General features: G+C 42.1%; 1 protein-coding gene and 2 long non-coding RNA genes across 6 annotated transcripts in view; 1 reads left to right on the top strand and 2 right to left on the bottom strand.

Annotated features, from left to right (window-relative positions):
* Positions 1-216, bottom strand: part of TRDMT1 (tRNA aspartic acid methyltransferase 1) — a 59,247-nt gene extending 59,031 nt beyond the window's left edge. For 2 of the 3 annotated variants that reach the window (XR_008506049.2, XM_045874339.3), the window contains exon 1: positions 84-216. Coding sequence is in view for 1 of the 3 variants with exons in the window: in XM_045874339.3 (XP_045730295.1) it covers positions 84-147 (64 nt within the window). In the remaining 2 variants the exon portion in view is untranslated. The remainder of the gene's footprint in view (positions 1-83) is intronic. The other variant, XM_045874342.3, reaches the window with a different exon arrangement.
* On the top strand, positions 60-23,640 carry LOC135364499 (uncharacterized). Its single transcript, XR_010411700.1, has 3 exons — positions 60-621; positions 11,866-12,031; positions 23,564-23,640. It is a non-coding gene; the product is annotated as an uncharacterized LOC135364499 (long non-coding RNA).
* Positions 2,038-23,570, bottom strand: LOC123844187 (uncharacterized). 2 transcript variants are annotated; one of them, XR_010411697.1, is made up of 3 exons: positions 17,491-23,570; positions 11,026-11,135; positions 2,038-10,412 (listed from the first exon to the last, which is right to left on the bottom strand). It is a non-coding gene; the product is annotated as an uncharacterized LOC123844187 (long non-coding RNA). The 2 variants fall into 2 exon arrangements; XR_006790719.3 differs by lacking the exon at positions 17,491-23,570 and adding an exon at positions 15,542-16,940.
* Positions 23,641-25,452: the final 1,812 nt, after the last annotated feature.

Genomic DNA, 25,452 nt, shown 5'->3' with positions numbered 1-25,452 from the left:
CGCCGCTTCGCCCCTCCCCCGAGCCCAAGCTGGGACCAGCCCCTCGGTGCGAATGGGGAGAGAGATGGCGTGTGCGCTCTCACCTCTCAGCGCCTGGTGCATGCCTCCAATGCCGCTGTACAGCTCCAGGACGCGCAGGGCCTCCATGCCCGCTGCGCCGCCGCCGCCGCCGCCGCCGCCGCCGCCGCGGAGCTAGGCCCGCCGGTTCCCTTCTCATCTTCCTCCGCCCGCCCTGCTCCCTCGCCTCTGGTTCCGCCGCTTTTCGGTTCCCCCTCGCCGGCCGCTCAGGCTCCGAGAGCTGCTAGCAGCGCGAGGCCCCCGGGGACTAGCAGGGGTCAGCGGGGGGACAATGGGCACAAAACAATGCGGCCTCCCAAGGGAATAGCGGCCCGATTTACGCCCTATCTACCTTCTAGAGTGCATTCAGGGACCTTGGAGTCCGAAGCCAAGGAGACGAAATCCACCTTTGCCCCAAAGTGAATTCACATGGGTTAGACGCCAGAAAAGGTCGTTTCCCAGGCAGACTGCTTTTCCGTCACTTGGAGCCTCAAGTGTCCAAACCTTACTAGCGTTAGTAACGCACCACGTGCCAGGTGTTGTGTCTGTGCTGCGGTTACCGAGGTAAGTCAGCCTTCTCCTGCGAGCAGGTCCCGGAGTTACAAGTACAGAAACCGGCGCCCCTGCAGCCGAGCCCCTGTGCCGGCCAGTTCGGGGTCGCGGGCTGTCATTGCCAGTGGGCTGCACAGTACTTTAGCTTGGAAAATAGCCCCAACACAGGATCTACTGTTACTATAATGTAGAAGTACTTAGGCCCCTCCAAGTGCTAGGGCCTTGCTTCTCCAAGATGCCCAGTGACCAAGTTTGTGGGAGGCTGGATCACAAAGTAAAAAATGACCTCAGGCACGAGAGGAAATGATCTATTGTGCGGCGTCCTATTGTTCCCATTACCACCACACGTTAACTTGTGTTAGGAAAAATTGGAGAGTACCACTTGTAATAAGTTAATGACTGGTTTGTTAGAAACTTTCCACCTGTGCTAATGTAATACTATAAACAAAAGTAGGACTACCCTATCTGGATTATGGAAGGGATCCATTTTTCATCAGTTTCCTATGAAATTTTTTCCTTGTAAATGTGTATTGGTCCCTAAATTTTTTTTTTTTTTTTTTAAGATTTTATTTATTTGACAGAGAGAGACACAGTGAGAGAGGAGCACAGGCAGGGGGAGTGGGAGAGGGAGAAGCAGGCTTCCCGCGGAGCAGGGAGCCCGGTGCGGGGCTCGATCCCAGGACCCTGGGATCATGACCTGAGCCGACGGCAGAAAGTTAATGGCTGAGCCACCCAGGCGCCCCTATTTCATTATTTTTATTTTTATTTTATTATTATTATTTTTAAGATTTTATTTATTTGACAGAGAGAGACACAGCGAGAGAGGGACCATAAGCAGGGGGAGTGGGAGAGGGAGAAGCAGGCCCCCCCACTGAGCAGGGAGCCCGATGCAGGGCTCGATCCCAGGACTCTGGGATCACGACCTGAGCCGAAGGCAGACGCTTAACGACTGAGCCACCCAGGCGCCCCTAAATATTTTGTTTTTATTGGTCACTTACTTCAGATAAGAAGGGTGGCAGAAAGATAACAGAGAACAGAATCTTAGCCCTGGCATTGCCAGTGACTTTGCACTGAGCCTGGTTTCCCCTTCTGTCAAATAAAAGGGAAGGAAGCAGGAGAAATGATTGCTGAGGGCCCGACAGCTCTAAGATTCTATAGCTGAATTCCCTTCTGCAAAAGTGAGTCCTGATTTGGCCAGATGTTAGTTACCTGCTCAACTTGAAATTGTCGAGGGGCGCCTGGGTGGCTCATTGTTAAGCATCTGCCTTCAGCTCAGGTCATGATCCCAGTGTCCTGGGATGGAGCCCTACATCAGGCCCCCTGCTCAGCAGGGAGTCTGCTTCTCCCTCTCCCACGCCCCCTGCTTGTGTTCCCTCTCTCACTGTGTCTCTCTCTGTCAAATAAATAAATAAAATCTTTAAAAAAAAAAAAAAAGAAAGAAATTGTCTAAAATTTGCTTTAAGCAAATGTACTCTTAAACCAACTCCATTTCTAGAAATCACATACACACTAACATCACATATATAATGCATGAAACAAACTTTTCTAGTATTTATTACATATTAGTACAATAAATACATCAGTACATATAAAGGGGGCTATATAGTCACAGTGATTTATATGCAGTCAACAACCAATAAATATATATATGTATGTATAACATACCTAGACTCTGTTTAGCATTAACTATAAATCAAAATAAATATGATCAAGGATCTTACCCTGTATGGGAGAGACAGGCCAAAAATATGTGGAAGAGTTCATGGAAAATACCAATCTCCTGAGAGGAAGGGAGATAGATCCCCATCCCCACACAGGCTGATTACAAACTGTTCACGCTGATACTTAAGGGTCTTCACAATATAGCCCCAGACTTACTTTTCTTTGTGAATTCTGTTTCCTCCCATTCTTCAGCTCTGCTGCAAACTGAAATGGTCGGCATTCCCCTCCTTCATGCCTCAGTTTCCCTGCTTATGTTCCTTGTTCATGTTCTTTACGTTGCCCAGAAATCCTAGCCTTCTTCTAGACCCACCTAGTGCAACCTTCCTTCTAGAAATCCCAACTTGTCTGATTCCCCCATCCCCGCCCTGCCAGTGTTCTGAAATACAGATTCCACCTGTTCCTATCACGAAACCCTTTCAGTTCTTCCCAGCCCAGTTTTTGCCTTATACACATCATCTCTTTGCCTAGTATTTCCTCTGTAAGGCTTATCCCATGTGATAATCATTTCTAGAATGAAAATCCATAATCATAATGTATGACCATCTCCATGGGAGCATCTATAGATGTCAGGCCCCCTCGAATGAGGTACATTCGCTTGCAAACCCTGGCGCAAGTTGCCAGAGCTGGGAATGCCAGTAGTTGATACTACCCATCCTCGGTAGGATGAGCACATACAGAGAACGTGAAGATATGTATTGATTACTCTTTCCCGAAGTGAATCCCAAATGTTCTTACAGAAGAAAAAAACAGCTTTCTAATCTTATAGTTTCCCATAAAGTTATCCTCGATGGCATTTCCAACAGAGTTATATTCTAATCACAGACACTCAACACTCTTTTCGAAAATACAAATATTTTTAGGATATTCAGTATATTTTCCCTCCAAACACAGAAAATGCACTTGCGAAGAAACCCAAAATGCTAGTTAACACCTGGCACATACAACGCATATCAGAAATAATTACGGAGCACAATGTAACACTAAAGGTATATTAGAATAATAAAAGCATATCTCAATGATTTAAGAGCTCATTGTATAACTTGAAATCTAATGATATTGTATTCTTCCTCTCCTGGCTGTCATGTCACTGATCATTAATATCTAACAGAACTAAACAAAGTCTGCCAAATGTTTAAAATACTTTTGGCAATCACCTTTTGGTTTCCATGATCCAGGCCATTCTTTATTCCCCAGTGAAACGTGATGTGGATTCTTATACAGGCTTGCTGAAGGAAGAGAATACCCTGTTTATGCAAATTTGAGTGATGAATAAATTACATCCTGGTTTCACACAGAAAAAGAAGGGTCTTTATGAATTGCATGGAAAATAAAAAAGTAGTCATATGGGAATAAATTGGCAGTAAATGTCCTCAAGAGAGGAAATTATATTCAGAAGAAATTTGAATCAGAAAGGCCCTGAGAGTTCATCTATCACTCGTGAGCTCCCACTTACCCAAGAAGGCCTTTTACCACCGTCCTGATGCAACGGCATGAGGCCTCAGCTATGAGCTGCTCCGACGCACAGCATGCTTCACAGGGCCAGGTGTTTGTGGTGGAGCGTGAATTAGTAGAAAATCCTTCTCTGTAGTCCCCCAAACTCCAGTTCCTTTTAGATTTGCCCTCTGCACTGATTTGGAAGAACTGTCCCTCTTGAATAAGGAATTTCATTGTGGTTAAAACTGTGAGCCTGAGAGCCAGAGAGTGTAAACAGGAATGGTATATTTGCAGCCTCCTAGCCGTGTGACTTTGGGAAAGTCACTTACCCTCTCTGAGCCTACGCACACATCTAAAATGTGTCAAAATAGGACATGTGGTTGCTACAAGGATTAACTGAGAATTTAAAGCACTTAGCCCCATGCCTGGCACAACATAAAAGCATGTTTAATAAACAGTATTCATCTAATGACATTCTCTAAGTGATGCATTCTCAGTCCCTTCAACTGTGTCCAATGGCATGATTCTGACCCCTGGCATTGCTCATGCTCCAGGATGGTGATGCTGGTGTTAGGAGCCATAATGAACACTGGGCCCTAAATGAGGTCAGGTCAGCATGCTACAGAGTGGGGCTTATAGCCATAGACCTCTAAGGGCCCTAGGGGAGTTTGTGGGAGGTGTCCAGGAGTAGCCTGGGCTGGGCGCAGAAAGGCTGGACGTCTGCAAGCCAGAGGCATGACTGAGGGGCTGCTGAGCCTAGAAGCACTGGCAGTAAGAAAAAAGACAGCAGCATGCATAGACAGAGCCTCACTCAGAACTCCCACAGAGACCAGGGTAGCTTGAAAGGTGAGTCTATGGGTCTGGCAATCTTACGGGAAACTTGTGAGGGACCTCACCCAGGATGCACCGGATGCCTGAGTTGCTGTGACTAGGGGTGGAGTAAGGGGAAACCTATTAAACCCATCCCATCACTCATTGACTCCTTTATGTGCCAAGCACTGAAGAAATGCTTAATTTAAAATGGTTTTATATGTAAAAATCTGTAACCTAAGCCATTCAAGTGCCAATAACAAAGAAGAACTCAATGCCTTCATCCCCTGAACGTTAAGATGATTTTACCAATTCTATTGATTCTCCAGAGCTACACTGTCCAATAGGGTCACCACCAGCCACATCTGCCGATCTAAATTAGCTTACTTACCACTAAAAACTCGGTTCATTAGTCATGCTAGGCACATTTCAAGTGGCTGGTGGCTACGGTACTGCTCAGCAAAGAGAGGATATTTCCACCATCAGAGAATGTTCTATGGGACAGAGCTGCTTGAAAGTCAGCCTCTTGAAGTCATGACCTTAATGGGTAGCCCATCAATAAATGAATAGTGTTGAAGTGTGCAGTAGGTGCTTAATTATTGTACTTGGAACACTGATTTTAAATAAGCGCCCCGAAGATTTAGAGTAAAAGGAACTCCCACAAAAGCAAACCTTGTAGCCCAACACTTCTGTTCTTCCTCTGGTGTCCGGTCACCTTGTTCACAGACTGTCACAAAAGAAAAGACGCAGGAAAACAGCAGGTGTGTTCTATTAATGGCATAACAAGCTTCCAAGAGAAAAAGAACAGATGGAAAATGATGAACTTCACGATGTCTTGAAGGAATGGTACTTCTCTTTTGTGAAGTATATTCTAGTGACTTCTGATTGTAAATATTATCTTACACTTACCTCAGAAGAATAAAGATTTTTCTGCAGAAAAGCATAGAAACCATGCAGTTTGCCTTATAGCTTGCCCTCTCAAAGTACTCAGTCACAGATTTTGACTTTGATTTTTCTCTTTCAGATTTTTTTTCTGAAATTTCTAACTTAAAAATGCTTGGCAGTAAATGTTAAAGATTAGATTTTAGTTAAATTAAAGATAGTGGGATTGTCTATCTTTAAAACGGGTCTCCTACACCCATGGAAATTTAGAGCTCAAAGAAATCTCAAGGACTATTTCCCAGTGTTTTTCCAACTATTTTTAGATATAGAACCTTTTCTTCAAACAAAATCTCACCGAGAATCAGGGCAGAGGGTGAGGTAGAGCATGTGCGTGTGTGCACACAGATGTTCTGTTGCTGAAGCATGGATAGTAGGGGGCCCAGAAGAACACCAGATCATCTATCCTGCCCTCACCCACCCCTGTAGCTGCCTCTAAGTGACCCCAGGTGACACTGATTTCACCCAATCTTAGTTTGACAGGTGAAGACCCTGAGATTCAGAAAGTTGAGGTAACTTGCCCCAGCCCACAACCAGGTGGAGAACGGGGAATTTTTACTCAGGGGTCCTCCAAAGGTCTTTATAGTGCTGCCTATACCATAACTTAGTACAGAAGATACTTGGCAGATTGAGCTGTCCCATGCCTGCTGGGCCTCTACACCCGGAGGGAAAGCTGAGGGTCCAAACCAGAGCAGCCCTGGTTGCTAGAATATATTGCTTCCCGAGAACAGGTTGGCCTGAGGAATGAAGGTAACTTTTGAGCTCAAAGAAGGTAACATGAACTGCTCTGACAATGTGTTTTGTAAAGGCTAGACAAAAAGGTTAATTCTGCTTCACAAAAGGGAGACAACTTCAAAGACTCACAAATAAAACTTACAGTTGATTGTCAGCCCAGTTACTCCTACAAAGACACCTTGATGCTGTTCAAGGAACATATAGTTCTTAGAATAAACAAGGCAATATGAGTCCTGCTTCTAATACTTTCTTCATCTATGAAACAAGGGTAATATTTGCTAGCAAGGTAACTGTCTGCATTTAATCAATAATTAATTGATATATAAGGAGAGAGAAAGAGAGACAGAGAGAAACTCGGTGGTGTGCCTAAAATAATAAATAACTGGTTTCCTTCCCTATCTCAACAACTTCCCTATCTGAACAACTCATAATGGAAGATATGATCCATTCTTTTCTAACAATCACATACAGAGAATTGTTTTCCTGGTATGCTTTCAAAGAGGGTTTATAACCAAGAGACTAATTTGCATATTCTCTAATAAGATGTCTTTCCTTATTGTTTTCTATTACAGCCTCCATTATTTCAGGTGGGAAAACAAGACCTATGATGGGAATAGAGGAGATAAAAATGAAAGAGAGCTGTTATTACTTTGCTCCTGTTCTCTGCTAATTCACCAAACATTCAGAACCGTTTGAGGTGACTAAATCCCCCTAACCAGATCCAGCAAGGCCAGGAAGAGGGAAACACACGTGCGTGCACACACATTCACACACACCCTACAGACACCACACACGAACACACACGCTCCATAAAACCCCTCATTCTTCTTCATAACCTTTTTTTTTTTTTAATTGCTACAGTTGTCAGTACCAACAAACTAAAATGCAGAGAGAAATCAAATAAAAGGATTTTTTCACCCTACCCTTGCTAGTCAGGTACTAGTCTGGATACCAAATATCACTTAGACATTCTCATAGGATCCAATAGTGATAAAAATAACCAAAATGTAGTAACATCATTACTAAGTCTACTCACTCCATAAGAACATAATGCAACTTCGTGTTTACTTGAAATTGTTGAAATTGGCCTTACGATCTTTCAAAGTCACTCCAGTAAACATTATACAACATAAGTACCACTGATCCCCCCCAAACGTTCTATTTACACTGGGAATGCCCCAGAGGCCATTAACCCTGCTATTACAGAGTTACCCTGATTCCTGAAGATCAAGACTGAGTCTTTCATTCCCATCTAAGGTAATCACTGCGGAGTTAAAATATAGTACAAGTCTCAAAGGGATTTGTTCTATGTTTAGTCATTCAGAGAATACGGAATGACCAAAATAGACTATATTTCAGTGGATGGCAAAGTATGTTTTAGTAATAGGACAGTATCAATCATAAATGATAATGTAGGCCTGTAAGTTTCAAAGAGCTTTATGAATGTTTAAAATGCTCATAAACCCATTTAGGCCCCATCAGTTTTTCTTTTTTAATATTCAGGTTTTGGGTTTTTTTTTACAAAGAATCAAAAGGCGAAAATTTCATGTTATGAGCTGTCACATAAATCAATATTCTCCAGGTGAACAGATTTATTTACAAGTCACAGAAGCACTTTTTTAAAAGAAATCAGGAGAGAGCACCAATTTAAAAAAAATCTGGAAGGTATCAAAGAATAAATGAAAGAAGAGAGCTGGTATCTATTTTGAGGGGTAAAAATCACATTAGGAGTTAAAAATCATTCTGGTTAGGAAAGAATGTCAGGAATCTGCATGGCCTATCCTTTTTTACTCCTTTTACTGTAGGGCTCACTCCAAGAATAGGGTGGGAAAAGAATGCAACCCAGAGTAGTATTTACGTCTCCTTGCAGAGTTCACGGTTTGCAAACCCAAAAACTTCAGACTGCAGTTCCATCATATTACTTGTTCCCTATAGAGGTGAGACATTATTATTTGAAAAACAATTTTTTTATTATCACTAAAAGTGAAAGAGACCTGATAAAAGTAACATCAGAAATGCCCAGAGTATTGAAAACCCAATCCAACTGTAAGAGGACCATTTTTTCTCTTTTGCACAACTAATAAAATATTTATGCCCATCACACATAATCTGGAAAATAGGAAAATATATTTTAAAAGAAAATCTTAAAAACCCAAAGAGATAACCATAGCTAATATTTTAGTATCTCTCTCTAGTCTTTGCACTAACTATATTTTACCAAAATCATAATCTTATTGCATTTATGTTTTATACTCTGGTTTTTTTCCCATCTGACATTTTATCATGACCAGTTCTGCATTTCTATCAAAGGGATATATCACTTTTCACGTGTCATCTTCACCTTTTTCTGAATTTTCTAAGTAATGCATGCTAATTTGGAGGGGTAAAGCAAATTACAAAAGCAAAAAAAAAAAAAAAAAAAAAAAAGATACAGCTTCCAAAAAAACCTTGATTCCACCCTCATCCTTAAAAATCATCCATATTCAATGATTCGCTGGATATCTTTCCTGCCTTAGTAGTTTCTGTAGTACATAAACAACCATAATTTCTTTTTCTAGTCTCTCAGTATTGAACATTTAAGAGGATTCGGTTTTTTTTGCCACATGAACAGTGCAATGAAATTCTTGCATATAAATATTCAAATGCTCTGATGTTCTCATCAGCTAGATAGAATCTAGAAGTGGGTATTACTAGGTGAAAGACATAATTGTCACCTAAGTTCTTGATGCATTTCCAAAACGATTATGAGCCCATCAGCAGTTGCTGAGAATGCTCACCTTCTGTATCCTCATGAACAAGTGTTGTCACTTGAAACTTTTGTCTATCTTATAGGCCAAAAAATTAGTGTGCTATTTTTATTTTCCCTTTTTTTTATGAACATCAAGGGTGAATTATCACATGTTTATGGGACATCTGTAATTTTTTCTTTTGTTAGTTATTTGTCATATTTGTCCTTTTGCTATTGGGATAATATGAGTTTCTGACTGCATTACCACAATTTTATTTTTGTTGCTATAAAGCTGTCAACCATGTGTGTTGTAAAAATGCCTCCCGATTCATCAGTTTCCACTGGATTTGGTTTATAATATTTCATGACACAAACGTATTTAATTTTCTGCAGTCAAATATACACAGTTTTCCTTTGTGATTTATCTGATGCCTTTTTAAGCCTAGGAAGTCCCATACTTAGAAAAAAAATGAGCTAAACTCACCTGTATGTTCTCTTCCTTTACATTTCATTTTTTAAATCTATTTTGATATGGTATGCAAGGTGAGGTTTTAAACCCAACTTTTCCGTAAATACCTAGATTCCCCTTCCACGGTGGAAGGGAATACGTCCTCGTTCACACAATATACCCTAAGGTAGCATCGTCCCCATGGCGGCTAGCCCTTCTTGGGGTATGCCTGCTATTCCTGCTGGCGAACCACACGGGCAAATACTGGAACTTTGTAATACATTTTCACACCTACTAGGAACCTCCAGAATTCCTCTTCTTTTGCAAACATTTCTTGGCTATTCCTTCCGGTTCTAAGCTCATTGGATATTTGCCCCAGATTTGGTACCAGTTACCCTCCCACTTTCTTTTATTGGAAGAGTAACAGAACATTAGATATTCCACAGAACTAACTTTAGAGAGAGTGATATACCAGGGGCAGTCTAGACTCTTTCAGCTTTAGAAGGGAGCTTTTAAAGTTCAAGTTCATCTTGATGCTTCCATTTTTTTTTTGCTTCCAATTTATTTTTACGTTATTTTTTTAAATAAGCTCTACGCCCAAGGTGGGGCTTGAACCCAAGATCAAGAGTTGCAAGCTCCTCTGATGGAGCCAGCCAGGTGCCCCTTGATGTCTCAAACTTAATAAAGCCTTTTTAAACCTTGATAACACACACACACACACACACACACACACACACACTCTTTGCTTTGTCTAAAGTAGAGCTCATTGTTCATTTCCCTCCTTTCCAGACCTCCTTCCAGTTTACCATCTTTGCATCCACTTTGATACACCATGCAGCTTGTTGCCACACTAAATCCTGTTTAAATTACAGTGTTGCCACAAAATTTAGAAGTCTCTTTCTTTCTTTCCTTTAACTGGGTCAAAGTTGACAGGTTCAGGTCATCTTCCCAAGTATCATCATCTCCTCTGAGCGCATCCCCAGCTATCTGGAAAGAAAAAGAAAGAAAGAGACAAGGAGAACAGGGAAGACAAAATGAGAGGAGGAGGAAAGAAAAGAATACTAAGGTATAATAGGCACCTGGCCTTGCCAATATTGTTCCCATAAACTTATTTAAAAAGTCATCAAATAGAAAGTATTTCAAGAGTAAAAAATAAAATAGTGCTCTCATTTTTCACAATTAGGAACCAAAATACAGACTTTGCTTTTAAAAAAAAAAAAATTCAGATTAGTGTCAATGTTTTATTATGACGATGATTTATTTTTAACCATGGGCAATTGTAATACAAAATTCTAGTATTTTAGAAGCCCCCCCCCCTTGGGTGGATGGATGCATAGATGGGCATTTAGTCATTATCTCAAGGTTTTACTATCCTAACTCCACCATGCCAATCAGGCATACTTGAAAAAAATAACCAAATTGATATTAAGAGTTATTAGACAAATATACCTAACATACCCAATTTTCAAACTCCCAGCAATTTTTCAGAGGTCCATGTAATTTTCACAATAGTACCTAGTATCTACAAAAACACCAAAAAAGGAGGCTTACATGACATTTCAAGTCCAAGTACATATTCGTCGTGTACTTAGATACCTACCTCCAGAACTACCACAAGGCAGTCGCAGACATTTTGGGCCTGAGTTCAGAGCTGCATCTTCTTGTACACATGCAGCCACATGTGAGCTTTCACATTAGAAAATGTTATGCCTGAAATGCAAATATGATAACAATAATAATAATTTAAAAAATTTAAACACAATACATAACATATTTAATTTGTCTCAAGACAAGTTTATTTAAATACAAGTGGGAGTTTAGGATCGGATTACAACTGGTAAAAGTTAACAGTTCTCCAACTTCATCTGAACACCATTTTTAAACACATTTTAGCTCCCAAAACAATAACATAAGTCAGCCCCAAGATTGATAATGTAAGTCACAAATAATGTAAGTCAGTCACTTTAAAAAACAAAAGCTGCCTATAAGGAAATAATTAAATATGAACATCTGAAAAAACACTCGCTCACACTGAAAGCTTTACTTTGTGATTTGGGCACTCATGAGGGTCAAACCATTGACTCTCATGCATGGACAAACCATTTTCTCCTTGGCAGCAACAACAACTTGAGGGTGATGGTCTGAGAAGTCAGGGCATCCCCAACTTAGGGCATCCCCAATATGATCTTTTCCTCTTTCCTTTAATAGGAGTTAAAGTACAAGTTTCAACTCATGCAGCACACAGTAGAAACCACATTCTGAAGTGAAATACAACACTATAATGCAAAGTTTTCAAAGGAAGGGCACCAGAAAGAGTGACATAACTTTTACAACCATCTATCTATCCATGTTGAAGGTATAAATGAGTTAGAGATTATTGAAGAGGAAAGTTGTTTTGTTTTGTTTTGTTTTTTAAAGATTTCATTTATTTATTTGACAGAGAGAGAGAGACACAGCGAGAGAGAGAACACAAGCAGGGGGAGTGGGAGAGGGAGAAGCAGGCTTCCCGCCGAGCAGGGAGCCCAATGTGGGGCTCGATCCCAGGACCCTGGGATCATGACCCGAGCCGAAGGCAGACGCTTAACGACTGAGCCACCCAGGCGCCCGTAAGTTGTTTTTTTTTTAAGATTTATTTTATTTTAGGGTGGGAAAGAAACAGAACATACATGCACGAGCATGGGGTGGGGGATAAGGGAGAGAGGAAGCAGACTCCCCACTGAGGGGGGGAGCCCAATGGAGGGCTTGATCTCATGACCCTAAGATCATGACCTGAGCAGAAACCAAGAGTTGGACGCTTAACCAACTGAGCCACCCATGCACCCAGAAGATGAAAGTTTTTGGAGGAAGTTGTCAGTATGCTGTGTGGATTGACCTTTTCCCCAGAAGGTCTATGGAGCTGTTTGCTATTCACCTCAGGCCCAACACAAAGAGCTTCAAAGGACCACCCTGGGAGTTTACAACTGTACCCATCCTTTAGCCTCTGAGTTCTAGAAAGTAAAGTCCCTTTGACCAGATCTGAACCATACAAGGGAGAGCTCGCTGTTTTTAGATCCTGTAGGGAGGATGAGCCCCTGGAAAGAAATTACCACAGCAAAAAAGAAGCAAAGAGTATGCTTCTCCCTCTCCCTCTCCCCCTGCTTGTGTTCCCTCTCTCACTGTGTCTCTCTCTCTCAAATAAATAAAAAAAGTATATATAAAAAAAGAAGCAAAAAGTATACTTCTGAGTGACTTCTAGGGACTGTGGAAGACTAAATATGAATGCACCTCTGCATGTTAAGGACGCTTTGAGAGAGCCATCCCAATGATGAGAAGTCCCCAAAGAAGCACCTGCTAGAAAAAGGGCCAGTTTTAGACACACGCCAAATGGAGACAGGTAAACTCTAAATCACCAACAGTACTTGTCAAGAAAGAACTTTCTTATCTCCCTCACCTCTTCTCAATGAGATCTAACCCTGAAGCAGCAAGAGACCTTAGTTAGCAAGATGGGAAAGGAGGAGGAGAAGCACTTAGTAAAGAGAAATCTAGTACTCCCATTCCCTTGCATCCAGCACTCTCAAGCCTGGAGAGGGAAGACGTGTAACTTTAAAGCAAGATTGAAATTTTGATTATTAGGTAGACATGCAGATTATAAATCACTATGATTAATTTTCTCTATTATAAACAGAAGTGTTTAATTTAGTAAGAGTCACCAGGAAAGTCATGGGACCTGCTTGAATTTTCATTGCAAAATTTCATTTGCAAAGACAGCCATTTCATAAGCTGTCCCCTTGTCTTCTTATTTTCTCCTGCCCTTGACTTTTCAGACACATTGCCCCGCTTCATGCTGTAGTTTAATAACAACCCACATTACTGGGTGCTTACTCTGTGCCCCTCTACTACGTATTTTTTATATACATTTCTCACTTCATCTTCATACAGCTCTGTATTATTAACACCTCCTTTTTATATACAAGGAAACTGAGGCTTATGCAGAACTTGGGAATTTACCCAGGTAGCCTGACTCCTCAATCTGTCATCTTTCCCTGAAAGAATGAGTGAAATGTAGTCTCTTGGTTCAAAGGATAAAAAATATCAGGCTTGCTTTCTTTAATAAAACATATGTGGATCTCCCTTATTTCACGAGAAAATGAAAACATTCCACTGGAGGAGAATTAGTAGAAAAGCAAACATAGCTATTTTTTGTAATCATAAAATCTGCTGATGTACACATTTATTCCAAAATCCTGGATGTCATTATGTCAACAATCACAAAGCTTCCTCAACCCAGACATAAAATAACAACAATCCTAACAACAATATCTAAAATGTGTAATGTTTGACCTTTACAAGCTGCATTTTTATATTTTAACCTAATTTTTTTTCTCACAACAATCCTCTGAGTAGGTATCATTGATGCTATATTTTTGTTGAGGAAACTAAGGTGAAAAGCTTTGAAAACCTGTGATTTACTTAACATCAGAAACTAATACACGACAGAGCCAGGACTAAAGGCAGTATGCGTCCAAGGGAAGTTGAAATAGCCACCCATTTTTGTATCACCTTCTAAGCCCCTCTTTAATGTCAATATTGATATTAATTATTCTTCCTCCTTACGCTTCACATTTTTAAGTAATCAAATCACTTCACAAATCCTCTTACAGATCCTGAATCTCTGACTTCATTCTGATGAGACCATTTGTGGCAAGTAACAATGCAGATGGTTTTCAGATGCAGAAACAGGGGCCTCAAGATGCAAATGAGTTAGTGAAGCCAATGGAACATGAGAGTCTTAAAGGATTTTATAAACCTGAGTTGAATGTATGTCCTCATACAGAAAGACATGCCTTTTCTCATAAGAGATTATTCGAGAATTTCAGAACCATGCCAATATAGTTCACAGTACCCCACTCATCTGGATTGCCCTTCTCTGGGTTCTTGCAAGCAATCAATCCTCCTCATTAAGTTCCAGACTTTTTATTTTTTGAATTCTAAAGTTAAAACATTCTTTTCTATCTATTCTTCATTTCCTCATCAACAGACTCATAAACGTCCCCACTCTCCAACCACTATATTTTTCATACTCTTCATGGCCACAAATACTAATAATTTGTGGTTCTCAGACTTCAGCACTCCTTGGAATCATCTGGAAGTCTTTTTAAAAACCAGATTGGTGGGTTCTGACTCAGTCAGTCTAAGGTTAGTGTCGCCAACAAACACCAGGTTATGCTGATGTTGCTGGTCAGGGTACCACACTTTGAGAACCACTGGACTAGCCCCTTCTCCCATGTTCCCTTAAAGGGGGCCCACAGAAAAGGGCTCGGCTGCTAAGGCTCATGAATCACACAAATGGTGCTCCGTGCCCTGGCCTCACACTGAAGGCTTCTATCTGGAAGAAAAAGAAATGGTTGTCATGACTCATTGCCTTTTTCAAGCTTTTCCAGCCACAAAATTAAAAACAGAAAAGGGCTAAATTAAAAGCAAAATGAAAACAGCCACATTTTTGAGACTTACGGCATGATTTCTGGAGTTAGAACAAAAGATATAAAGACGATCCAGGTGAGCCCTATGCTGGCCGCACTAAACACTGGTATCAAGAAGGTTACCAGGCGAACCCAGAGCCTCTGCAACCAACCCCAAGAGCCCAATCACTTGGGCTTGGCTCCCAGTTTTCTTTGTCAATAGTAAGTTCTTCCATAATTCTCCAAACACATTATCGGCCTATCACTCTTAGAGTTAGCTCACTTCTTCTACAACTTCTCTACTATTTTTTAACACAGAAAAATATCAGTTGTCAGTAAATACTATTAGAACATCAAGCAGGTAGACAGATAATCTGAAGAGAGAAGCCGCAGAGGAGTTCCCTTCTGGTTCCTTTATTTTTGTAATTATCACCTCCAGACAGGTCTCCATGGACAATTTTAATTCCATTTTTCATCTCCTTGGGGGAAAACTAAGGCATTTTAGGTTATGGTATAAAGTCCTTTAATGTGACCAGTATTTTCAATAGCAGTATCGTTACATCAAATAATAAAAAGTAACTGACAAGAAACGTTGTTAATATAAGACATAACATTTCTGCTTAAAAAATAATCTTAGTTCTACATTTAATATAGCAATGCAGGGCAAGAACTACTGACCTTTTACTCTGATCACCACGAGTCCATTAAATTTCAAAACAGGGCCAGCCAGTGACTAATATGCTACTAAGTAATAAACCCATGCCATCCAAATGTAGCTTTTTTCTATCCCAGTCCAAAGAAAAAGGAAAACAGAAGCCTGATGGTAAAGTCACCAAATACACAGATTTTGAAAGAAGTCATTCTGGATGAGCATGAGTCACCAAAACTACTTCCTTAGTGATAAAAGTTGCCTAAGTAACCCAGATGCCTTTCTATGCTAAGAAGTACATGGGCCGTGTGTTGAGTTTCAAACCCACGGGTCATTTCCTTTCCTTAATTGCTAACTGCTCTTCCTGGCTACATTTGGGGCCTGTGTTTTACGCAGTAACCCAGCAACTAGTTATTATGCTATATTTTATCAGGGAGAGCAAAACAGTAAACTTCACATTTCCATGGATTTCAGAGTAAAAGTCACCAAGGCACTGTGACTTTAGCCAGGGAGAGAAGGGGGCATTATGAAACTACTGAACTAGATCTCAATGTGGCAGCAGGATCATGCAAGATTTAGAGACAAAAAGATTTAGCAGAGAAGAGAGAAGCAGATTAGGTGCCCTCTGAGTGCAAGGAAGGTGCTTATTCATTTCTGCGTTCTTAGGACACCACCGGGGGCCTGGCGCACACTACAACTCAAAATACATGGACTAAAGGGGGTCCCTGATTCTCTCCTGAATAATCCAATCTACTAAGGAACTGGGCCACTACTAATTTAGGATTTCATCAGGCTTTTTAACACTTCTGTGCCTTCTTTTCCCCCTCAGATCTATAATGGGACTGTAATATTTGTTGTCTTGCCCTTGTATACATGTGAAGTGCTTTAAGGAGGCTCTGTTTTAAAACAGGCTGGTGCTGATGAGCATTACTTGGAAAAATCTGATACACAAAAGCAATGAGATGATTAGTGCACAAGAAATTTTTTAACTGGGTAGTAAACTTGTATGTATTCTCAGTAACATTGTTTAGTTTGGCCTTGAGAATCCTGGCTGTCATGTGATTCACTGTATCTCTCATATCACACAACTCTCCCATTAGTTTTGGCCCATGCACTGTTAGTACCCTAAACATTAATGAATCTCTCTAAAATTCAAACTAATATAGAACGAGTAGAAGGTGTTCTTATTTACAGAGGCTATGTGTTCCAAAAATGTTAATTTCTTTTCCACCAGCAAATGTGGTTGAGGATTTTCATTCATGTAATTGGTGTAAGTCATACACCATCACTATCAAATCATTCTGGTGGGTTGAGTCAGAATTCAGAAATGAGAGAAAGAAAGAAAAGAAAGAAAGAAAGAAAGAAAGAAAGAAAGAAAGAAAGAAAGAAAGAAAGAAAGAAAGAAAGAAAGAAAGAAAGAAAGAAAGAAAGAAAGAAAGAAAGAAAGAAAGAAAGAAAGAAAAGAAAGAAAGAAAGAAAGGAAGAAAGAAAGAAAGAAAGAAAGAAAGAAAGAAAAGGAAAGAAATGAGATCTCTACAGAAAACCCCTGAAATTGTCATGGACATCTTGATGATTCACTAAGGGCACCATATTCTCTGAATCAAAAAAGGGTCCTGTTGCTGCATCAGAACAGCGAGAAAAAAAAAAAAAAAAAGTCCAAAGAGATAGACAGATACCATGATAAGAATGCCAAAGAGACTTGAGGATGTCACCAACAGTGGTACAAAAATACCACAACATGTGAGATATTACTGTACAGTGGAGTTTCGAGTGTGGAGCCAGAAGTCCTGGATTCAAATCCCAGGTCTGCCACATCCTGACTGTGTGAGCTTGAGTAAGTTACTTAACTTCTGTGTCTCAGTTTCTTCATATGTATAATAGGGCTGTTGTGAGGATTAAATAAGTTAATTCGTGGCAAATAGGTTCATACTTGGCATACAGTAGGCACTCAATACATGCAAGGTCTCATTATGCTTACCATTAGCTTTCCCATCTGGGCCAGAGTCCAGTTTTAGTCATGATATCATGGTATGCCTGGTTACCATTATCCTTGTTTAGAGCTCACAAATCACGGACTGTGAAAACCAACCCAGAGTCAGCAAAATGAAAACCCTGATCCTGACATGCAAGTCACACATGTCTAAACTCCTAAAGTTCTGGAGATCCCAGATGAATGCATTACAGCACTGTATCAGAACAATTTTTCACAATTTATGATACAGAGAAAACATATTTCATCTATATTAAGCTCAAGTTCCACAATATTTTTGTAGTTACTCCATATATCCATATGAGTCACATTAGAGGGCATATTTCTAAGACTTAGCTAATGAGAAATACAAAACCTTACTCGGTATTTTAGAAATCACTGCAGGAAAACTATGGAGAGTGCTGCCAATCCCTTTATTCTGCTACAGTTACCTCAAAATGGTCTTTCCTAGTTATTTCTCATAATTGTAATGAATTTTCTTAATCTTTTGCCTTGCATAGTTTTATCATTATGCCATCTTATATTTCCTTCCATTTGCATTTAGGGTCACTTTGACTTATATGCTTATTATTTTTCTGATACTTTGTCTTTTGATTTTCATTTCTAACCTCTACAGATCATAATGATCTTTGTCAGCATACACAAGACCAAAGTTTGATGGGGTATATTTTAAACACTGAGTTTATCAAACACATCCAAAACTAAATGTAATATCCAAGGTTTTGAAGAAAATCATTTTCACTCGCTAAATGAACATGTTTAGCCAGAGCTAAAACATCTCCACATTTTTTTTTGAAAGACTGGTTAATTCTTTAATCAGTTTGGAGGTAAGTGGGATAGAGTTCTTTTATTTGTCCCAAATATACAGGAAAGACATTATGGCTATATATATATAATCAATATATTTCCATTCCAACTTTACAGGTCACCATAAAGAAAAATCAGAATTTTAAAAAAATTTCTTCAGTTCTTTAAAAGAAAACTGTGCTATTAAACAGTTATTATCAGTAGGCCTATTACCAAAATATCTCCTGAAAAAACTTCCACCACTCGGGAACTAGGGGACCTCCTCAAGATAGGCAGAGTCAATTTCCAGGATGTCAATGCCCTTGGGCAAATTTTCTTGCAGTGGCATGACCTTCTCTATCCTGAAACATGGTAAAAACATTAGAGGCCACGAGTAAATACCTGCTTGTTTTCATGTGGTAATCTCACTTGGCCAATAACTAAACTCTGACAGTATCATTTAGGTCACTTTCAAATAAGGTCTGGTTTTTATAACTGGGCTGGTTTCGTTTTGTGTTTTGCATCCAGTAAACCAATACTGAAAATCTAGCTTCACATCTGTCTGACATCAACTTGAAATTTTTTGCACTAGGTTTTTCCCTCCATATGTTGATGAACATCTCCTTTTCCCTCCTATATACTGATCACCTTCTCTTTCCTCTGTCATAGACTATACATTAGACTTCGGTGAAATTATAAATAATAAATAGTTCTACAGGGAACTATGATCTGCTTTTATTTCCCCCAAAAAGATTCAAAGAGATTTCCAGGAATTCATCTTTAAGCATTTTCTCAACTTTAGAACTTTCTGAACTTTAGAAACTGTTCTAGAAGATACTGCAGAAGTCCCCAATTTTATACCAACTATGGAAACCAGACCATCACAAGGCTGTTGATGCTAACTCATGTGAACATTCTGAAAGTGCCATAAAAGGCAGAACCCCATGATCCAGCTTATACCTCACCCACCTTATGAGGTTTCACTGTATATAGACTACAGAAGGGAAGATACTTCCAGATAAGAGGATTTGAATGAATGTCTTTCACCCCAAATTAATTTCCCACCTAAAAATTTTTCTTTTGTGTACACCACCTCCATTCTCTCAGTTCCTATCCAGAAAGCTCTGAGCCCTTTGACTTGTCTTCTAACTTCATGGCCGTAACAATCATCCCTCTGTGCTATCACTGGACCCCCCACCCCTCCATTCACCTGATCTACTGCAAACAGCCCTCAAATCGGTCTCCTCAATTCATCCCCCACAACATGCCAGAACAGTCTTCCTAAGGCACAGCCACAAACATGTCTTTCTCCCAGTCACAAATGACAGTGAATTCCCACTGCCCACCACATTAATTATAAACTCCTCTCCCTGGCATTTCGCCCTCCAACGCATGGTCCCATATTAGCATCTGCTTCCCTTTCTCCCCTACCGCTGCTCCACAATCCAGCCATACTGGGATTCCTGCTAGCCCCAAATGCCCCCCAGAACCCTGCCATCTATGCGATTTTTGCTCAGACTCTTCCATCAGTTTCGAACCTTCTTTCTCTACCACAATAAGCTATAAAAAGTGTCCCCAAGTACCTCGAGTACCATCTTTTCTAAATATATTTTCTGGTCTCCCCCAAGTGGCTATGGATCATTTTCCATCTAAACGCTCTAGTATTTCATTCATATCTCCGTCGGAGCACTCACCACATTCCACCCTGTAGTACAGCACTTTCTGTGGTTCCTGATCCTTTTCCAAAGCTGGGAGCTCCCGGGAGACATGAACACTTTCTTACTTACCTGAACTAACAAGCATTGCAGGCCGGTGCAGAAAATGAGGATACCTATCTGCTGAACAGAATATGAGAAAAGACCTGAGTGTGGGAAAATACAGATTCTTCATCGAACAGAGAGAAACTTAGGGTCCCCCTGAAATCGTGGTCTGGTGAGGAGCAGCGGGAGGGATGGTGGAGCATGCTTGGCCTGGCTTTCAAAGGCCATGTTTGAGTGTCATGAGCCTCAACCTCTTTTGCAGCAAAACTTCTGTTTCCTTCACCATCTTTATTACAAATTATGATTCCTTTGTTTGTTCCTTTACCAGAGTATTGTCCCTCTGAATCACATATGTGCACACACAACTCAAGTCTACATTCCAAGAGCACATGCCTTGTTCACTCCCCCCCTCCCCCACAGAGTCTAGCAGAGTGCCTGGCACATGGTAAATATTCAATAAACATATTTTGAGTCAGTGAATGCAACTTGTGGATCAAAATGTCCTGAAAAGATTAAATGCAGTCACCCCTAAAGGGACTAGCACAAGGCTTGCACATAATAGCGCTAGAAGTATTCGCCTCCTCCCTCCCTTCTCTCCTTCCTTCCTTCTTCTATGAATTACTCATGCATCAATCCATACATTCAAGAAATGTGCCAGGCTTCTGTAGGCACATGAGGTTAGGATAGTGAACAAAAAAGAAAAAAAAAATCCCTGCCCTCATGGACCTTAACATTCTTTCTATTTTTATGGAGCTTACATCCTAATGAAGCAATGAGGGATTCACTTTGGATCTTTGGGACATCTTAAGAATGTGGTCATTAAGAAAAAGAGGTTGTGGCTCTGAGGAGTGGACACAGGAGACAACGATCCAGGATGGCCCCTAGATCTGAGTGACCGAAGAGGAAGGAGTGGCCACGGAGATGAAAGTTTGTCATCTTGGTAGTGTGCTGGTTGCCCTGAACAGACAGGGAAGTTGGGAGGGGAATCCCCTGGGGTTGGTGGGTTTTAGGGTGTGAGATGAACTACATCCAATTTTGGAGATGATGCCTCTGAAGAGATGGAAAGAAATCTAGGTGAAAGGTTTAACTCTCCAAGTAACAATTTAGGGAGCAAGTGAAACCAAACCCCTGGGCACGTGGGTGGCTTAGCTGGTTAAGCATCTGCCTTTGGCTCAGGTCATGATCCTGGAGTCCTGGGATCGAGCCCTGCATCCGGCTCCCTGCTCAGTGGGGAAACTGCTTCTCTCTTTCCTTCTGCCCCTCCCCCCCGCTAGTGTGCTCTCTCTCCATCCAGGCCATCTCTCTCTCTATCTCTCTCTCTCCCAAATAAATAAAATCTTAAAAAAAAAAAAAAACAAATCCCCTCCATATCTACTATGAATCACTGTTACATCCTCTGAATAACATAAAACATCATAGTCTAAGCATCTGCCAAACTCCATTCAGAGTCTGCTTCTTCATAACATAATCTGATAATGAACCAGTCTCTTCAGTTCCTGAAACACAGTAGGCCCTAAGTAATATTTGCAAATGGTATTGGTTGACAGTGAGCAAAATTTCATCATCGAGGAAGGCAAAGAGAAAAGAAAAGTGCATTTGGAGTCAGAAAAGCCTCAAGTGAAAATCGTGCCCCCTTCCTCCCTCCTCTCCTAGTCATCAGACCATGATGAGTAAATTGTAAGCCGGTGTCTCAGACCCCTTCGCTGTGAAATGGACAATCAAATGCCCCTGCAAGATGCTATGAGAGCATTAGGTAAAATGCATGCAAACTTCCTGTCATCCAATAGGCACAAAAACTAAAGCACTGGTGATATGAGTGATGATTATTCTCTTCATGACATCTTCGAGTGTTGTCATGCTTCTTACATCTCACTTTTATCCACCTTCTCATTTCTCCCATTCCATCCAGGCCGTCCTGCTAGAAGCTGTCCTCTTGGTGTGGCCTCCTGCCAACCAGCTTTCCTAAAGCCCCCACCGGCCGCTAAGCTCCTCTGTACATGGCTGGCTGCTCCGTCAGTTCAAATCACCCCATTCAACTGACATCACCACAGCTTGCAAATTCCCAAATCCCTGTTAGGACTTTAGATTTGGTCATGTTTACGCCTGGCCTACGAGTCGGACCGCCGTGTCCTTACGAGTCACACCCCACACCATGCCGTGTTTGAAACAGCTTCCCGGTCCAGCATTTAAAAATACCTCCGAGGGGCGCCTGGGTGGCTCAGCTGGTTAAGCAACTAACTGCCTTCCGCTCAGGTCATGATCCCAGAGTCCCAGGATCGAGGCCCACATGGCGCTCTCTGCTAGGCGGGGAGTCTGCTTCTCCCTCTGACCCTCCCCCCTCTCGTGCTGCTCTCTCTCAGATGAATAAATAAAATCTTAAAAAAATTAAATAAATAAAATAAAAATACCTCCGAGCTAGGTTTTCACGGCACTCAAAAAAATAAATGGGAAAACCGAGAAAGCTAGGTCTCCATACTGCTGAGTGTCAAAGGTAACTAAGAACGTGGGGCACAGATAAAGCAGGATTAATGATCACACTCAAAGATGTTAGTTCAGGCATAATGATTTCCCACGCTGATGACCGCCGCCCATTGGCTGAGGCACTGGGCTAGGCACATGTATGTCTGAATGAAGTTAATTCTGTACGAAGTCTCACGCATTCTACATGAATAAGAGTGTTTTTGTAACCTCCAGTTTTCTACGCTGTAGCTACGCTAGCTATGGCCGTTTCTAAGAGGAAGGACACCCTGGATACTCTGTGTGTGTGTGTGTTTGCACTGTATGGCCAGTGCTATGGATGGAAACTTTGTGTCCCACCCCACCCCACCCCCCAGCTCCAAATTCATATCTTGGAACCCTAATCTCCAATGCTTCCATACATGGAGATGGAGCCTTTGGGTGGTAATTAGGTTTAGATGAGGTGTTGACGGTAGAGCCCCCGTTAGGGGATTCCTGTACTTATAAGAAAAGGAAGAGACTACAGTTAGCTCTGTCTCCGCCATCTGAGGACACAGCAAGAAGGTGGCTGTCTGCACGCCAGAAAGCAGGTCCTTATCTGACATTGAATCTGCCGGCACCTTGATCTTGGACTTCCTGCCTCCAGAACTTTGGGAAACGAATGTCTGTTGGTTAACCCACGCGGTGCACAGTATTTTGTTATAGCATCTGAGCTAAGACAGCAAGTGAACATACCACAGCCCTGCCTGACAATACAGACTGGGGACAAGTTAGAAAGGAGGAGGGATACCCCTGAGATGATGAGGAAGGCCAGAGTCCATCCCAGAGGAAGTCACCATAGCCCTGAGGAATTTGCTGTGGTCACCAACAGGGCACCCTGTCACACCACACCAGAGCCTTGCCCTCACTTTCCGCGGTGAGTTAGTCAGCAAGCATCCCCTGACAGCACCACTTCATTGCCCTGGGATCAGCACTTTGGGTGGGAGTAGGGTCCATCCTCTCTTCCTCCCTCCCTGTGGGGAGATGACTTTTTTTTTGTCTCATCCTAAAAATTCCAGGCACACTCACAATGGTGGCATTTGCCGGGCAGTGGCTTGAATAAAGAGCTCTCAGGGAACAAGATGGCAACGTGGAGCACAAACTAGTCTGCCGGGGCATCAAGCCCCAGGAATGCTCCCTGGGAGCACCCCACGGCCCCCCAGCACAGGAGAGAAGAAAGGAAACGCACGGTAGGGGAGCTATGCAGCAAAGGTCCTGCAGCTTGACTTTGGCAGTACCTGAAGTGAGGTAAACAAAATATTGCCTAGACGAGGCTTGCACCAAGAAGCTAGGATAAACCCTTCAGTTGGTTCTACACTATTTTTCTTAAATGCCAAGTAACGTCCAGTACCACCCCCACAGCTCCCCCAACTCCAAAAAAAAAAAAAAAAAAAGACAGAGGGAAGGATTTTACCTTTTTCTCTTAACTATTCACTCGATAGGGTGGTTTTGGAGTTAATCCATCCAGTACTCAATAGGTCTTCTAAATACTCAAAACAAACAAACAAACAAAAAACAACCCAGGATTTTTAAATTGCTCCTTAATCACAATAAGGCTGGCTTGCCCTCTTCCCTTCATCTCCCTTTTGGGGGTAGCACTTACTGATGTTGCAACAATAGCCCTTGAGTTGAGTGATTTACCCTAGATGGGTTTTGGTGGTGGAGTCTGAACACTCCCTAATGCTCAAGACCAGAAGTTTTCTCTCTGTTTGTTCTGCAGATAGTTTTATCTCCTTCACTGGAAGACCAATTGCACGAATTCTTCTGGAAATGAGGCCAAAAGGACCTGTGACATTTCCCAGACAAGTCACCAGAATCCTGCAATGGGCCTCGCTGAACCAAAATGAACATATAAATCTATTTCCCCCCAAACATTCTGTCATTTGCGTTATATAATTGCCTTTCATTAATCAAATCGGGGTTTTAAAGCAACGCCTAATTAATTCTATAATTGGCACAGATTATACCTTTAATGACTTCCACTATAGCAGAAAAACCAGTGATCACTCGATTTGATTTTGAAACTACGGACGCTGGGTTTCCTCTTCCACCCAGAACTTTCAGATCGTGTTAAAAGTCGGGTGTGGTTCCACGGGGACGGGGGGGGGGCACTGAGAGGAGCCCAGAGGGAAGGATGGGAGGGAACTTTGCAAGAAAACCCTTCCCCGAGTGCGTTCATGATGCTGGAGACCCGAGTTCGGCAGCTCTCCGGGCTCTGCCGAAGTTTCTTGCTAATAGGAAGTCCTCACATTCGGAGCAAAACCAGGCTTTGGAGAGTCCTTAAGAAGGCAGGGGTGTTCTCAGGCGAACCGCACAGAAGAAAACTCGAACTTGGGTAAAACTTAAAACAGTGCGCGCGTGGCCCGGGGAGGCTGGAGTCAGGCTCGTCTAACGGTTTCCGAACCGCTAGGAGCCCTCAACCCCGGGGGACAGCAGGGCTCAGTGACTCACTGCCTGTGACTCAGTGACCCCACCCCTCTCCCCCGGGCTTTCCCCGGCCGCCGCCTCGAAGCTCGCGCCGTCCAAAGCCACCGAGCCCGTTAGGTCCCTGAACAGGAACCCCCCAAGACAAGAGGTTGAAAAGATTCGTGGGCCAGAGTGGGCGGTGCGCCAGGCTGCGCGGGGCCCCAGCTCTGCGCCGCCGACCGTGCACGCCCCCACCTCGCGCTCCAACCTCAGGCACTCTTTGTTTCTTTCTTCCGATCCTCTGGATCCCTGACTCCCCCCTCTTCCTGCTTCTTGCCCGCGGGTCTCCCCACCCACACGCCCCTGACCGACCACAGCCCGGCAGCCGAGAGCCCCTCCCACCCGCCCGCCTCCTCCCAGGACTCTTCGGCGCGGTGCCCGCGACCCCTCTGGTCCAGGCCTGGGCAGGGTCCCCCACCACCGCGCGACCCCGCCTTTTTTA

The sequence above is a fragment of the Mirounga angustirostris genome, unplaced genomic scaffold (genome assembly GCF_029215605.1).
Source record: "Mirounga angustirostris isolate CCGP_5_RB_7025 unplaced genomic scaffold, mMirAng1.0.hap1 SCAF_5, whole genome shotgun sequence".
Taxonomy (NCBI): domain Eukaryota; kingdom Metazoa; phylum Chordata; class Mammalia; order Carnivora; family Phocidae; genus Mirounga; species Mirounga angustirostris.
The sequence above is the reverse complement of the archived record's forward strand: the minus strand, read 5'-3'. Positions and strand labels throughout refer to the sequence as shown.